This window comes from Engraulis encrasicolus, chromosome 18 (genome assembly GCF_034702125.1).
Source record: "Engraulis encrasicolus isolate BLACKSEA-1 chromosome 18, IST_EnEncr_1.0, whole genome shotgun sequence".
NCBI classification, from domain to species: Eukaryota; Metazoa; Chordata; class Actinopteri; order Clupeiformes; family Engraulidae; genus Engraulis; species Engraulis encrasicolus.
This window is the reverse complement of record NC_085874.1, coordinates 17769282-17784535: the sequence shown is the minus strand read 5'-3', so window position 1 is coordinate 17784535 and position 15254 is coordinate 17769282. Positions and strand designations below refer to the sequence as shown.

The following is a 15254-nucleotide window of genomic DNA, read 5'->3' as shown; positions in this document are numbered from 1 at the left end:
AATACAGTGCAATACACTACTACAGCCTCCCATAATGGACCTAAAAATATATCAAAAACGCATTATCTATCTTTGGTCCATATATGGATGAGCAAACTGGACACATTGAGAATGGGCTATCATGGTTTGTAAATTGCAAGACAGCTCTGTCTCAAGTCTTGACAATAAAAAAACCAACCTTTTAAGTGTGGCTCCTCTTTTTTGTACTCCCCTTTCACTCGCTATTTGTACTTGATATTTGAGACTTTATGTAGCCTTATCCTTCAACCTTTGTTGACTTGCAATATTTAATTGTACAAGTAACTATGATGACAATAACAGTCTTGACGATTTTTAAGTTGCTTGTTGTTTTGGCACAGTACAGAGATCAGTGGCTGACATCTGTCAGGGTGTACTGTACACAACTTGGCCTAAATGTTCCCCCCCAAACACAAGATCAATTATGTACGCTTTCGATTCTGTAACCAGAGCGCAGTGCCAACATACAGTATCATTTTACACAGGGTTTTCCACTTGCAAAACTTTTTTCTTTGACAGTGAGTTCTCCTGGGGTCTCATTTATCAAGCGTTCTTAGGCACAGATCTGTGCGTAAAGCATGCGTGCGATCATTCCTGAGCAAAGTGTGGGATTTATGAACATGTACTTGAACATAGAAATGTGCCTAAATCTACGCACACCTCAGACCATGCGTGCGAGTGGAAGAAACATGAAATTGCAAATAATATTGACCGTGCAAGGTACAGTTTGCTTTGAATGGCAATGGAGTATGACAATGTGCTATTTGACAGTGTTTTCTTCCATATGTGTCTCATTCTTTTATTTATTTTGAAACACTGTCCTCCCCCTGTCGAAAGCACCTCCATTTCAGCCGCAGAAATGTTTCTATCTCTGCACTTCCCGTCAGCGCTTCGAGTGGCGCGTGTGTCCGTGAGTGTTCATGTGTGTCAAAACAGGGTGGCACCTTCGAATTAACATGGCATTTGAATATATTTTAATGCCATATATGGTTACTTGGAGCAGGCGTTTCTATATTCTATATTTCACTCGTAGGACACAATTTAGAAGGCATTCTACGAACAAATGATAAATGAGGCCCCTGGAGCGATGAGGTGGAATGGCAGGTGAGTGAGGGTTACCTTGTAATACTTGGCTCCACTTTCATTCTGGAAGAGGAAGAGACTCTTGCTGTCCAGTCTCCAGTAGTGCCTCTTCCTCTGCGGGAGTCACATGACAAGGATGAAGAGGTGAATTAAAATAAATTATATATATATACCGGTAAAATATATAAGATACATAAATATATAAATAAATATATATGAAATTAATAAAACTGCTGCTTTAACAAATTCAATATCGTATGGATTAAATACTGTAAATACAGTTAGCATTCATATCTCTCAATTGCTATAAACATAATCATTTTTATATGTTAAAAAACAGATATCTATTAATCTAGCAGCTGATTTGAACCTGATTAAGTAGGATTTTGAGTAATAAAATTGCTATGTATATTTTTTTAAGTAATTCCGGTCTTTCACTCTCTTACACTACTTATTTAGCATTTTATTTCAGATACGGTATATGTACAGAAGATGGGATGCTACAGCGCAAAAAAAGCCAAATTAAGAAAATAAAATTCAGACACTGAAGAAGACAGTAGTCGCAATGCGTCAGCCCGTTTAATTAAAGGCTTTTTAACTTCACCAGCAGTGTGCCTTGGAATCTTTGGTAGACCTTATCAACAGCCACAACTGGAGCTAAGTCTGACCATAATTTAAGAATAAAAAAAATACCGTTTTGAATTTAAAAAATGACAGCTAAGTAGGATTTGTTTGAGTGTTTCCACGCACAAGGTTGTCCCTGCTTGTGTAGTGCACCATCCAGCCCTCCCGGACCACGGTGGAGCTGCGCCTCTTGGTGTGCTTTATGGACTGGACCACGCGCATCAAGGGGATGTTGCTACTGGTGGACGGGCTGTAGAGGCAGAGGAGACAAGGGGACAGGGAGCAACATGAGGATGCACACATGTTACTATAACAAATATAATACAAATACAAATACAAAGCCTTTTATTGTCATTATACAAGGTGTGATGAGATTTTAAGCCCCTCTACGAGGCGCACTGAGTCCTTGATAAATATGTAGGTGCTGGCGACACGTATGCAGATATTTTTGTATGTGGATATTTTATATGTTTGCGTGTAAACACAACATGTGGATAACAGTTAAAAACTCCTTTGTGACAGGTAAGTTTTAGCCCCCCATATGGGATCATTTTTATTCTTAACATTCAAAACTCCATTTAGTGTGAACGAGAGGCCAACACCAATGTGTTTTCAAAAATATCCACATTGGTGTAAACAGCTTCTTAACATCTATGGCCTTAAGTCTATGGCAATTACATTGCATAGAATCAGGCGTCTATTTAACAACAGCCAATAAATAACATTAACAATGGTATTTTAGAATCACAATACTTCAATGGGCAAAACCCAGGTCCATGGGCAGGATAAAAGCATGTAAGCAGTTTGCACATTTTAAATCATTTTTTTCAATGTTTGATTTTTTTTGCCCAATGAATGTTTAGCCCATTGTTCATCTTCCTCAGAGTGAACCAAAGGAAAACATACAATGGTAGGCAAACTGTTCTGTGCCAAGAAATTAATTATTATTTTAAACAGGCATTTCAAGCCTGAAGTCTAATCTCTTTGGATGTTTCAAAATGTGCCACACATTTCTGTAGAAAAGCCACACTCTTAAAGTGTAGTTCTTGTATTTTATTTTCATGATACCCATGACAGACAGACGTTTCGGCCTAAGACTTCTTCAGAATCTCACAGAGGACCTGCTACACACATACTGTACATAAAACCTATTAAATTATGTTAGCTGAAGACATCTTCACCAAGGGTCCTTGTACAGATGACATGGGGGACCCATTGGTACACATACACAGCTGCAAGGCTACACATGGCTACGCTTTGGCTGCCAACGAGCATCGATGGACAGCAAAACATGTCCTCTCAATCTTATATTAAAAGTTGATGCGCATTGCATACAGTGGGGCCGATGCTTGCGTTGCTGTGTAGAATTAGAGAGGGACCAAATCATTTGCACGAGTCTTGCTCGCATTGACCTTCTAATGTGTGCGTCTGACGATCACAGGTGCTCGTAAAAGTCCAAAATCCATGCAAACGATAGTGTGCAGATTCTGTACATGTGGCTACCAAACTTTTTTCCTCTTTTTCAAAGTTCAACAATACATGGATGATGGAATGATTCCTCCCAAAAAGTAAGATCCACAAATTCACGACATTATACAAAATAACACTTTTCAAGATTTGACAAAAACGAAATTTAAGACTTTTTAAGGACCGCCTACTACCTGATGGTCTCCCCATTACCCTTGGTTTCTTTGAGTACAATAACCTTGTTGTCCCTGAACAGATTGTAGCACACTTTACCTCATGCGGAAGGTCTTACTGTACCTGATGGTCTTGTTGGTCTCTCCGTCGTCCATGAAGGGCGAGTCCATGAAGAAGATCTTGTCCTCCGGAGTGGAGACCTCCTCGGGGTCGTCCATGCCCCTCAGGCTGCCCTCGCTGTTCACATCACTGCTGTCCACCTCCATGGTCACCGAGTCCGAGTCTGGCCCAGGACTGGCGGGCTCTGCTGGAGTAGAGTAGAGTAGAGTAGAGTAGAGTAGAGTAGAGTATAATTTATAGATCCCGAGGGAAATTAAGGTGTCAAGTAGCACACTGTACATACATAAATACAGAGGAGGGCACAAGGACATTACACACAATATTGCACATATACGAGTATGGGAGAGATGGAGAGAGAGAGAGAGAGAGAGAGAGAGAGAGAGAGAGAGAGAGAGAGAGAGAGAGAGAGAGAGAGAGACAGAGACAGAGACAGAGACAGAGACAGAGAGAGCAAAGAGCAATTGATTTTTACACAATCATGGTGAACATCAGGAAACGTATATATTAAAAAAACAGAAACAAAAAAGCAAAAGGACATCCTCACCTCCTCCATTAAAGACATTTTCACCAAGGCAGTCTCTTGGCACCTTGGAGGCACATCGCTTGTGGCAGTTAAATTTACAATCTGAAAGGAGAACAGGCAAACTAAAACATGCATCTAAAACAAGATGCAGAGATGTGATTCATATGAGCACTCTAGTCCAGCGTTTCCCAACCTTTTTTGTCTCTCGTAGCCCCTAAGCCGTTTTGTTGTACCATGAGTACCCCCTAACCAATGCTACGAATCTATGTCTTTATCCCCACTCAATTGTCCCCCATTCAAAATTGCATTTTTCCATGTACCCACTGAGGTGTGCTCGCGTACCCCTGGTGGCACACGTACCCCTGGTTGGGAAACACTGCTCTAGTCTACACACCATAACAATACATGTTCCACTATAATTTCACAGAAACTATGTCTATGTACTTATCAATATCACATAACCAATATTGAGATATCATTATCAATGTATTCCATGATGCATTCCAATATTGATATTTTCAGGACAGCCCAACCATATATTTGACAGATCATTGTTTCAGGTCTACTCCAAAAGCTGTGTCTCAACAGGTAGGAAAATCTGGTGGTGTGATTGGAAAGCACCTTTATGCATCTGTGGTACAACCACTAAGTCAAAGTCTACTCTATTATTCCCAAAGGGAAATTCAATTGCTGAAGTTTCTTTGGCCCGCTACTGAAACACAGAGGCACAGCTGGTTGAGAGTGTATGCTACTCGGCTGGATGTTGGGCTTAAACACATGTAATCTACAGCCATAAAGTCTCCTATCTCCATACTTAAATAGTGTCGGCAGGGGCAGCCCTAGCGGTGGGCCTACCGGGCAATTGCTACCGACGACATCGGGAAAATTGGTAATTACCACTATTAACATGTTATTTCTATGCTATTACCACGCTATTGCAATAATAACATGGTATTTGTGGTTTCTATCAGCAGGTGTAGCTGTTTTTTCGCCGATTTTGCAATCATGTTTGGCGGAGGCTTGGCATCGGAGGGGCCGTAGGTCACTGTGGCATGGCCACTGGGTGTCAGCTCACCTTTACACTGCATGCCCTGGCGGAAGAGGCCCTTGAGGAGGCGCTTGCAGTACTGGCAGATGGTGGGCCGCGTGTAGGTGTGCACGTTGAAGGTGTGCGGCACTTTGACCCGGCCCAGCACCATCTTGTCCATCCAGATGGGCCGGCCACTCCACGACGGGATGCGCTTGCCTGCCTCCAACAGGGGGCGCTGCTGGGAGGAGGAGGAGGCAGAGGAGAAGGAGGAGGAGGAGGAGGAGAAAATGGGAGGTGGAGTAGGAGGTGGGGGAGGGGGAGCAGGAGGAGAAGAGGAGAAGGAGGAGGAGGAGAGAGGAGGAGGTGAGGATGGGAGGAGGAGGATGAGGAAGAAGAGGAGGAGAAGAGGTAGAGGAGATAAGATGAGAAGGAGGAGGAGATGGCGGAGGAGGTAGGGAGAGGAGGGGAGAGAGGAAGAAGAGGAGGAGAAGAGGTAGAGGAGATAAGATGAGAAGGAGGAGGAGATGGCGGAGGAGGTAGGGAGAGGAGGGGAGAGAGGAGGTGGAGAGGAGGCCGAGTAAGCAGAAGAGGGAGAGGAGGAGGAAAAGCAGAAGGATGTAGAGGAGGATCGAGGAAGAAGGGAAGGAAGAGATGGGAAGAAGGGAGAGGAGGGAGAAGGAGTGGAGGAGAAGGAGGGAGAGAGAAGAGAGGAAAGGTCAACATCAGGGGGAGGCACATATGCAGTGGGATAAACCCCCAGAGCTAAACTAACACAGCATGGGATGTGTGTGCATGAGAGAGAGAGCGTGAGAGAGAGAGAGAGAGAGAGAGAGAGAGAGAGAGAGAGAGAGAGAGAGAGAGAGAGAGAGAGAGAGAGAGAGAGAAAGGAGAGAGAGAGAAAGAGAGAGAGAGAGATGTGAAAGAGAAAGGACGAGTGTTGACAGATGGGGTGGGAGAGCGATGACAGAAATACTAAAATAGAGCCCTGACAAGGATGGATCTATCTATCTATCTATCTATCTATCTATCTATCTATCTATCTATCTATCTATCTATCTATATATATATATATATACATATACTGCTATATTCTGTTTTACCTCTAGGATGATAATGGCACATGGCACAGAAACATTAAGGACTTCAATCCTCATAGTTACCAGTATAGCACAGCGACAAATAGAGGCAACAAACAATCAAAGCCTCTGTTCCGGCCCTCCACTAATGGAGATGCTTTTACAGTAGCAGGCTTATTGGTCAAATGGGGTACCGCCTGCTAAAAATATAACTGTGGCTCTCAATAAAAAGACACATAAAAGCAGCATGAATTAAAAAAGGCAAATGATTAAATAAACGCAAAAAGCAAAAAAGTGAATGCATAAATAAATGAAAAAGTAATTAAACAATTAAAAATAACAAAAAGGTTAATAACAAAAACAAGAAGTGTATTTTTGCAACAGCCTCCACACCGTTAGTTATTGACTGAGTGGGTGCTTTCATCCAGATGAAAGGAAAGGTTTGCTAAGCTCTACTCAGAGATGGCGGCCTTGATGCTGTCTGTCCAGTTCCACTGAAGCTCTCACTCAATCGCTTGCACTCTCTCTCGCTCTCTCTCTCTCTCTCTCTCTCTCTCTCCTGCACTCTCTCTCTCGCTCTCTCTATCTCTCTCCTGCACTCACGCTCTCGCGCTCACGCTCTCTCTCTCTCTCTCTCGCTCTCTCTCTCTCTCTCTCTCTCTCTCTCTCTCTCTCCTGCGCTCACACTCTCTCTCTCTCGCTCTCTCTCCTGCACTCTCGCTCTCTCTCTCTCCTGCACTCACGCTCTCTCGCTCTCTCTCTCCTGCACTCACGCTCACGCTCTCGCACTCACGCTCTCTCTCTCTCTCTCTCTCTCACTTTCTCTATCTCTATCTCTCTCTCTCTCTCTCACTTTCTCTATCTCTATCTCTCTCCTGCGCTCACGCTCTCTGTCTCTCTCTCTCTCTCTCTCTCTCTCTCTCTCTCTCTCTCTCTCTCTCTCTCTCTCTCTCTCTCTCTCTCTGAGGGGGTGGACATAGGGGCTATCAACAGGTCTATTAAAAGTGGGGTCCTGATATAGCTGCCACTGGTGACACACTGTCATTCTTGCAAATACAAAAAAAGCACTAACGGCTACATGTGTCCTCTATAAGTATGGCCTTTATTTTAATATCCCACAGTGGAGAAATTCATGTGCTGCAGCATCAGTGTCATACATACAACTTGCAAAACACTTCTACATGCATACAGTGTTTGTATTTATTCACATCAATTCAAAAATAGTATAACTTTCTACTATAAAATGTTATGTGGCCTACTGTAATCTGGTGTCTGACACATATTTTCAGGCGCCATGCCCAGGATCCATTAACCAAGTGTTTAGTCATTCTTACATGCATACTCAACTCCTGGTATGTGGGCTCAGTGCTGCACGTGTGCTGTATACAAACTAGTGCAAGTGCACATACCTTCCCTGTGCAGTCACTTAGGAAAGTGTAAATGCATTCCACTGGTGCTTGTCGAGTGCGTTTGTAAGCCTCATCCTTGAAGGCCACATTAGAAAAGCTTGTACTATGAAATCACCATCACAAGTGCGGAAACATTTATGGAATTTATGTGGAAACATTTTGAATAAATTGATTTACTTTTTGAGTATTTTTCAGCCACGAGGCATGAAACTGAAGTGAAAGTGGAAAGTGGACTTTTGGTGGAAAGGGAACAGCACAGTCACAGTTTGGCCGAGGCCAGCGCAGCCGTGTCCATGGCTGAATTGACTGAATGGTAGAAGCATTGATTTGCCTGGGGCTGAAATGCTTATGTGATTAGTGGGTACAGTGTGTTTGTCTGTTAAATGCATGCACGAATGTGTGGGAATTTGTGAGTGCGTATCCGTGTGTATGTAAGGGCGGCGGTGGGTGTTTTTGCTTGTGTCTGCTTGTGTATGTGTGTGAATAATAGTAAGTGTGTTTTGTGAGTGTGTAATGCCTATTCTTGTTTGCTTACATGTTCAGTGGGTCACGCTTTCTAACAGGGAACATGATTTAAACCTTACGACTACACATACAAACAAAAGAATACTCATTTGAGCATGGAAATGACATGCACATACAGTAGCACAGCACAAAGATAGGGTTAACAACACCAACCAAACACAAACTAACCCAAAATCACAAGACAACCCAGCTCTAGCCAACCCTACCTAACCCAGCTCTAGCCAACCCAACCCAACCCATCCCAGCACTCACCTCTTCTGGGGGTGGGAGTGGGACGACACTCTCGATGGGCGCCGGCCGGGGGATAGACAGCGAGGAGCCGGGCTGGGACACGTTGGACAGGCGCCGCTTGCGCACCCCGCTGCAGTTGTTGGGGATCTTGAAGGCGCAGCGCTTGTGGTAGTTGAGCCCACACCCTGCGGGGGAGGAAGAAACAGTGGTGTCATACCCAGCATGGACCCCGTTGGACAGCACGCCGCCCGACCGCCCGTCTCTCTCTCTCTCTGTCTGTCTGAGCACCACTTACCTCATCCAGCTTCCCCAGCCAAGGTCCTGCACTCTTTCTCTCCATGAAGTAACCATAAGTCCGTAAGCACAGGACTTTCAGGCTTGTTCTCTTCCCTTTTTCATCACCATCTAAAATGGCTGGTAGATGTTAATATTACTAACGTAACCAAACACACACTCAATAATGCGTCAATGTGGCTAGTAAGTTTTCTTTTCAACAAGCCAAGCTGAAATGTCACCAGCATTTTGACCGGTTTGCGGATGTTAATTTAGAGCCCTGGATAGGACCATGCTGACAAGTGGCACACTTTGGACTTACAACCGAACAAATAGCATTATTGTAGCTGTAGAGCACGCCTGCTCTGGAGTTCTTAAGGACATCTCCCCCAACCTCACCCCACTTCCTTATGAAACCCTTCTCTACCAGGGCTTAAGGCATTAAAAATCCCTTTTTTCAAAGTCTAAAACGTCCATTCACAGCACATGAAAAGCTTAAAACCTGATATACAATGATTTTGAAGTAATTCATTTCTCCATTCCAACCTTGAACGTTCCTTGGACGACCACACACAAAGATAATTTTCAGCAGGAAACATTGGAAGGACAGTGTGGGTGACTGCCACTCCAAAGCACCTACTAGTGGTTTGGATGAGGCTTTTTATTCCCTGTTGTTGGGCATTGGGCCGATGATGTCAGTGATGTTAGTGAAGTCACATGCTCAGCGCATTTTGGGGTCAGAGAGTGCAAGGGGTGGTGAGCTCATACGCTGGCTATGAGTTATGAAATATGTTGTCATGATCACGCCGCACTCATTTCAGCACACAGCTGCGCTGCGCTGCAAACACTGCACACACCCTGACTAACCGCTCCGTCCGTCCCTCCACATGCAATCAGCACTCCCAGCCCACACAGATGAGATCAGGCTCTCTTGACCACGGAGAGGGCATTGACATCCGCAACATCTTCCCATCTTCTAAGAACTGTTCTCTCTGTGGCCTTGTACTGTACAAGAGGCGGACATGACATTAGGCAAAACTAAGCAATTGCCCAGGGCCCTGACCAAATCTGCCCTCCATAGGGGCCCCCCCAAACTTTTACACAGGCTGCGATAAACACACAAAAAAGTAAGCCTGATCTCAATGCACCAAAACACAGAATTTGATTGTCTACATAATGACTTTTGAGGGCCCCATGTTTATATTTCGCCTAGGGCCCCAAAATATTTCATTCATACAGGAGGTGTGAAGCAGATCATTGCGAAACTAGAACGGGCACTCGGTAGAGCGCAAACCTTCGCCTAAGCCACTTATTTTTTTCTGGCCATCTTCAGAGTGTGAGGCATAACATTCTCCAAATTTTGGTGTTAGTTTCATGTAGCCCCTGTGGCACGCTGTAATAGTCATTGAAATGTAACTACCATAGCACTACAATACTATGACACAACACATGCCTTTTAGTAATGCACCACGACTTGGTCTCTACCATACTGGTAACAACAAATGTATAAAGCCGCGTCTTAAGGGGTTAAATCGGACCGGAATATCGTAATATTACATTTTTGGCCCATTCTTGACCTCTTATTCAATTCAGCATGCACAGCCATGTGCACAATCAGCAGCATGACGTCAGCAGGTTACGGCAATTTGCTTACGGCGGATGCAGCATATAATCAGACCTGAGTTTTGCTGTGTGGCTGTTGGGCAACAATGATGTGTGTAATAATACGGTTTCTTATGATGTGTTGATTTGTTTTGACTGTGAACCCAAACTTTGAACGTTATGCCGGTTGCCGCATTCCACAGAAATGCTCTCACTCCTAAGCGTTACTGGTACGGAAGCGCAATGCTACCAGAGGTGAACAAAATAATTTGCTCGAGCGAGACACTAAGTCGCTCGAGCGATTAATTTTTTTCGCCTCTGGCAGCATTATGGTTCCGTAGTCAGGCCCCATGGTACCTTTTTTTAAGCGATCCTATATGCCATATGCGGCCGCTGAGGCGGGCGCAAATAAAGTGTCGTTGGTGAAGGTATGCGCTCGACAGAGTGTCCATTCCATTTAGTCTAGTATGGAGATTGTGGTGGACACATTTCTGAAATTTTGATGTCATTTTCATAAAAATCGGTCCAGAATTGACCGAGTTAAGATGAGAAACGTGCATTTCGCAAGGTCTTGACCCCACTGACCGTTGACCCCCAACCGCTAAAAAACGTATGGACACCACCATGACGTGTGGCACATCACAAGATCGGGAATTGAATTCTGCACATCTTGGCACTGGTTTCAGGCAAATCGGATGCCAATTAACCGAGATATCGCAAATTTACGTTTTTGACCTTTTCGTGACCTTGACCTTGACCTTTGACCCAATCACTCCCAAAAAGTAATCGATTGTTCCTTGGGTCATGACCAATCATCCCACTAAATTTCATAAAAATCGGCTCAGTTCTGTCTGAGTTATACGAAGTACAAACAAACAAACAAACATATTCACAAATAAATAATAAATAAATACAGCGGTCAAAGTCAACCCGCCGACAAAGTCGGCAAAGGTAATGATAATTGGTGGGAGGGGTGAACTCTGTTGAAGTTTGAAATGCAAGTCTGATTTGGTAATGACGTGTAATCTGCTCATATGTAATGAGACATTGTTCGCCCCCCTCCATCATCCCTCTTCCGTTCGCAAATTGATCGGTTGTCTGGCAACATGAGTTATCTCCTCCCACAAGACCCCACTCAGACAAGACGTGGAGGGACATGTGAATTGACGTTTTACAGATGGCAAGGCTGGCCATGTTGGAGGCATGCAGATGTTCCTCAATGGAGGGGACAGGGCTACCAGTTACTATATAGTATTACTGTAGTATCTACTCTTTACTGCCAAGAAGTATTGGAATATGTGTAGAAGCACTGAACTCAACACCAAATTATAATAGCGGCAATTTGTTTCGAATGTTCATTCCTTTGGCGTTTTACTTGGGCCCCCCATTAACAGATACTGTTCTACATGTGGGTCAGGCAATCAGTTGCTGTAAGGACAGCAGTGTCTCTAGTCTGCATTGTTTAAGTGCAAATTTTCAAAGCGTTTACAAAAAATTACAGCAAAAATCACAGCATTTAACTGATAATCTCAAGTACAGACAAAAACACTACAACAAATTCACACAAACAAACGGTGCCACTTATCTCATTAAACCAAACACACCAGTGATCAGCAATCTCACAAGCAAAAACATCCTGCTGAACATAGATGCATGCTGTCCATTAGCACAGCAATGAGTACCTTTATCTACAAACATGGATGCGTAAAAACACAGAGAATTCCAGAAATCATGCTGCCCATTCACAAATGTTTTTTTTTCCACAAATACTTACCACCCACAACAAATTCTATGCATTCATTAGGACTGAGAAAATTGCTCTTTTCATACATGAAAAGGCGGATCTTCTCCACGTCCGCCGTTTTGAATTTCCAGAAAGAGACATTTTTAGTTGCAATCGTACTGTACTTTGGTCATACTAGTAAATGTTAGTGTATTATTTTGTAAATATTCATGAAAAGGTCAAATTTAGCACTAGGCAGCAGTTTCGATGAGCAGCATAGTTGCAAAACCTATTCTGATCATCCTACCACAGTGCACGCCAGGGTTGCCAGACTGATAATTCCAGCCCAAAACATGCACAAAACCCGCCTGGAAGCACAAAATCACAAAAAAAGCACAAAATCCCGCCCAATTTGTACTAAATTCTACTGATTTCTACGGCCATAATGCCCTCTTTTTTTACCCGCAGACGGTCATCCTAAGCAGCCGAATTGGACTCGAAAGCGCCCAATCTGGCAACACTGAGCGCAGCTTTAGGAGTGTGAGATCCGGCCATGTGTTAGGTCTGCATGTGCAGTTAATGCTGATGACTTCACCAATTACAGTACAGTGTAACTAATGTATCCATCTGAGGATTTGGTGAGGCTTAATAGGATCTCCTGATTTAGACAATGCCTGGCTCAAAAACGTGTCAAGGTTTTTACATTCTCAAGTAGGGATTTAAAGTTCTCAGCGAAAGCATTCACAGGTCTGAAACAATGCCAACCATTTCCACCACTCTGAAATCCAAGAGTGAGATGCTAGACTGTAAACTGTGCCAGACTCCAAGTTCACACAACTTAACTAGTAGGCCTACAACTTGTTGTTACTAAGTCACCTAAAGTATGTGTACATATGTCTATTCATAGGAAAGTAAGAAACCTTATTTCAATTCTTCCTATGACCAGCGCATGAAAAGAAATTGATAATAAAGCCAACTTGATTTGGATATATCTATCAGCACACTAGATTGCAAGCATATTGTGCTCATAAGCTTGGATGAAGTTGTCTGGGCATTGTTACGTATTTATATTTTTTCTAGACATCAAATGCAGAGTCCACAGTCTGCCTATGATGGGGGGTGAGAGGGTGTGGAGGACTTGAAAGGCCCTCGCGTTCAAAAAGCAGGAAGCCACCCATGGCTTTGATATGGAGCCCACCGACGCAGATCGCTGATGCAGGGGTCAGCCCGGCGTAAACACCTCACGCCTCCTCAGCCTTTATAGTGCTGGTGGTACAGGCCATGCAAGTGGAGACTGGAGTCATGGGAGGCATTGATAATGGACTAGGTCCGAAACGTCTGTAGCTCCAGTTATTTTCCGATGACTTCTTTTGTAATTTGTTGGCCACTTTGCAATCCTTGTGTGCGCCTCATCTTTTTTAACTGTCTTAGTATCACTATTTTTGGTGAGCAGTCGCACCAAGCAACACGCGATTCTAAGTTAAGGCGCAGACGCCAACCTTCTTTGTTTCCAGGCCATGCAAGGCCATGCTGGGGAGAGGCAGGGGTGGAGCTACAGGGGGCACAAGCAGGACCTTTGCCCCGGGGGCTTAGAGCCCTCCTGTATTGGTGTTGGGGGCCTTATTGTGACCTTGGCAGGCTATAGGGAGGGGCCCTATAGGTGGTTTGCCCTTGGGCCCTGTGTCCAAATGTTCCGCCACTGGGGAGAGGAAGACAAAGAGTTACCTCAAGTGAAGGGGTGACATTCGAAGCGGCACTTCAAATTTTATAAAGTCCTCCAAGGGCCGTACTATTAACACAAACCAGGATTTGCCCCTGCACTTTCACAAGGTTCCCCGAAAATATAATGAGTGGAGTGGAGAGGAGAGGAGGGAGAGGGGATGAGGGAACTGGAGGGGAGTGGGAGAGGGAAGCAAAGCGAGGGGAGAGGATGAGAGAAGGGCAGGGGAGGGGAGGGGGAGGGAAGAGGAGGGGAGGGGAGGGGAGGGAGGGGGGAGGGGAGGGGAGGGGAGGGGAGGATGAGAGAAGGGGAGGGGAGGGGAGGGGAGGGCAGGGCAGGGCAGGGCAGGGGAGGGGAGGGGAGGGATATCAAAGCTTCCAGAGTTGGAGTCTCCTCTAAGGTGGCGTGCTGTTAAACTGACTGGTGTTGGTCAGCAGGTCAAGTTTGGAAAATAAAACAAAAAGGGTCATAGCTGAAACCAATGGCCAACTTTAAAATAACGGTATGGGGGAAGTTTGTTAACAGACCTCTGTTTACCCATTTCAACCTGAGGCACCTGCAAAAAAACACCTGCTAAAGGTCCTTCAGCCTATACAAACCTAAATATCTCAGCCTCCGAAGCACATAAAAATATGAAACACATGATATTTAAAACCTTAGACCCCCATATTGCATTAAGATATGTTCATTCAGCTCTAACATACCCATATTTTTAATTGAAAATCTCAAATCTCATGAGCCTGAATGCTGCGTCTAAGCAGCTCCAGGCGCCTAGGTCAGTGTTTCTCAAACTTTTTCAGATCGAGGACCACTTTGTCCCCCGCAAATTTTCAGGGACCACCTGACAGTTGACAGGTGCTAAATTGACACTGCTAATTTGGATGCAGATCACTTATTTTTTATTCACATTTAGAAGCTTATTGGGGTGAAAATGAGACTTGAGCTATGTTTAGCTTTGTGATAATGTTACAAATATAGCCTACTGCTAGCTTGTCTTGGAAAAGTACAAATCCCCTCGCGGACCACCTGAGCTTTGTTGCGAACCACTAGTGGTTCCCGGACCACACTTTGAGAATCACTGGCCTATGTCAATGCAGCGTATATGCAGCATCCAGCATCATTGGTTAAATACTGTATCAGCATAATTTGCTTGCCAGATTGATGCTCATTAACGGTCTTTTTAAGCGCTTATTTCCCTTCCCTTTTCCCTTCACTTCCCTTCTACTTTTTTAATCAATATAGCATTGCAATTTTATTTCCACAATATCCTGTGAAACATGACCATATTCTGAGTGTATTTTCCCTGAGTGTGCCTAAGTGTATGATAGGGCTGTAAATGATATTGTAGCGAACCGAGACATCATGATACGCACAGTCACAATACTGTGTCCTGATGCAAGGAGGCAGCATCGTGATACACTCTTTCAAAGTTCTGTTACCCTTCAGTCCATAAACCAACCAGATGATATGACGTGATAGTGCTTCAAATCGCTACTAAAATAATTAGTAGTCCCCTGTAACCTATTCTATGTATGATTATCAAAAAGATGCATTAAAGGGACACTGTGTGAGATTTTTAGATGTTTATTTCCAGAATTCATGTTGCCCATTCACTAATGTTACCTTTTTCATGAATACTTACCACCACCATCAAAT

The 15254-nt window shown here is 44.1% G+C and overlaps 1 protein-coding gene across 5 annotated transcripts in view; it reads right to left on the bottom strand.

Annotated features, from left to right (window-relative positions):
• Positions 1–15254, bottom strand: part of LOC134469109 (serine/threonine-protein kinase D3-like) — a 77694-nt gene that overhangs the window by 14670 nt on the left and 47770 nt on the right. For 2 of the 5 annotated variants that reach the window (XM_063223150.1, XM_063223154.1), the window contains exons 5-10: positions 8302–8465; positions 5085–5277; positions 4031–4111; positions 3490–3673; positions 1852–1975; positions 1138–1215 (exon numbers count right to left, since the gene is read on the bottom strand). In XM_063223150.1, coding sequence (XP_063079220.1) covers positions 1138–1215; positions 1852–1975; positions 3490–3673; positions 4031–4111; positions 5085–5277; positions 8302–8465 — 824 coding nt within the window. The remainder of the gene's footprint in view (positions 1–1137; positions 1216–1851; positions 1976–3489; positions 3674–4030; positions 4112–5084; positions 5278–8301; positions 8466–15254) is intronic. The other 3 variants (XM_063223151.1, XM_063223152.1, XM_063223153.1) reach the window with 3 other exon arrangements.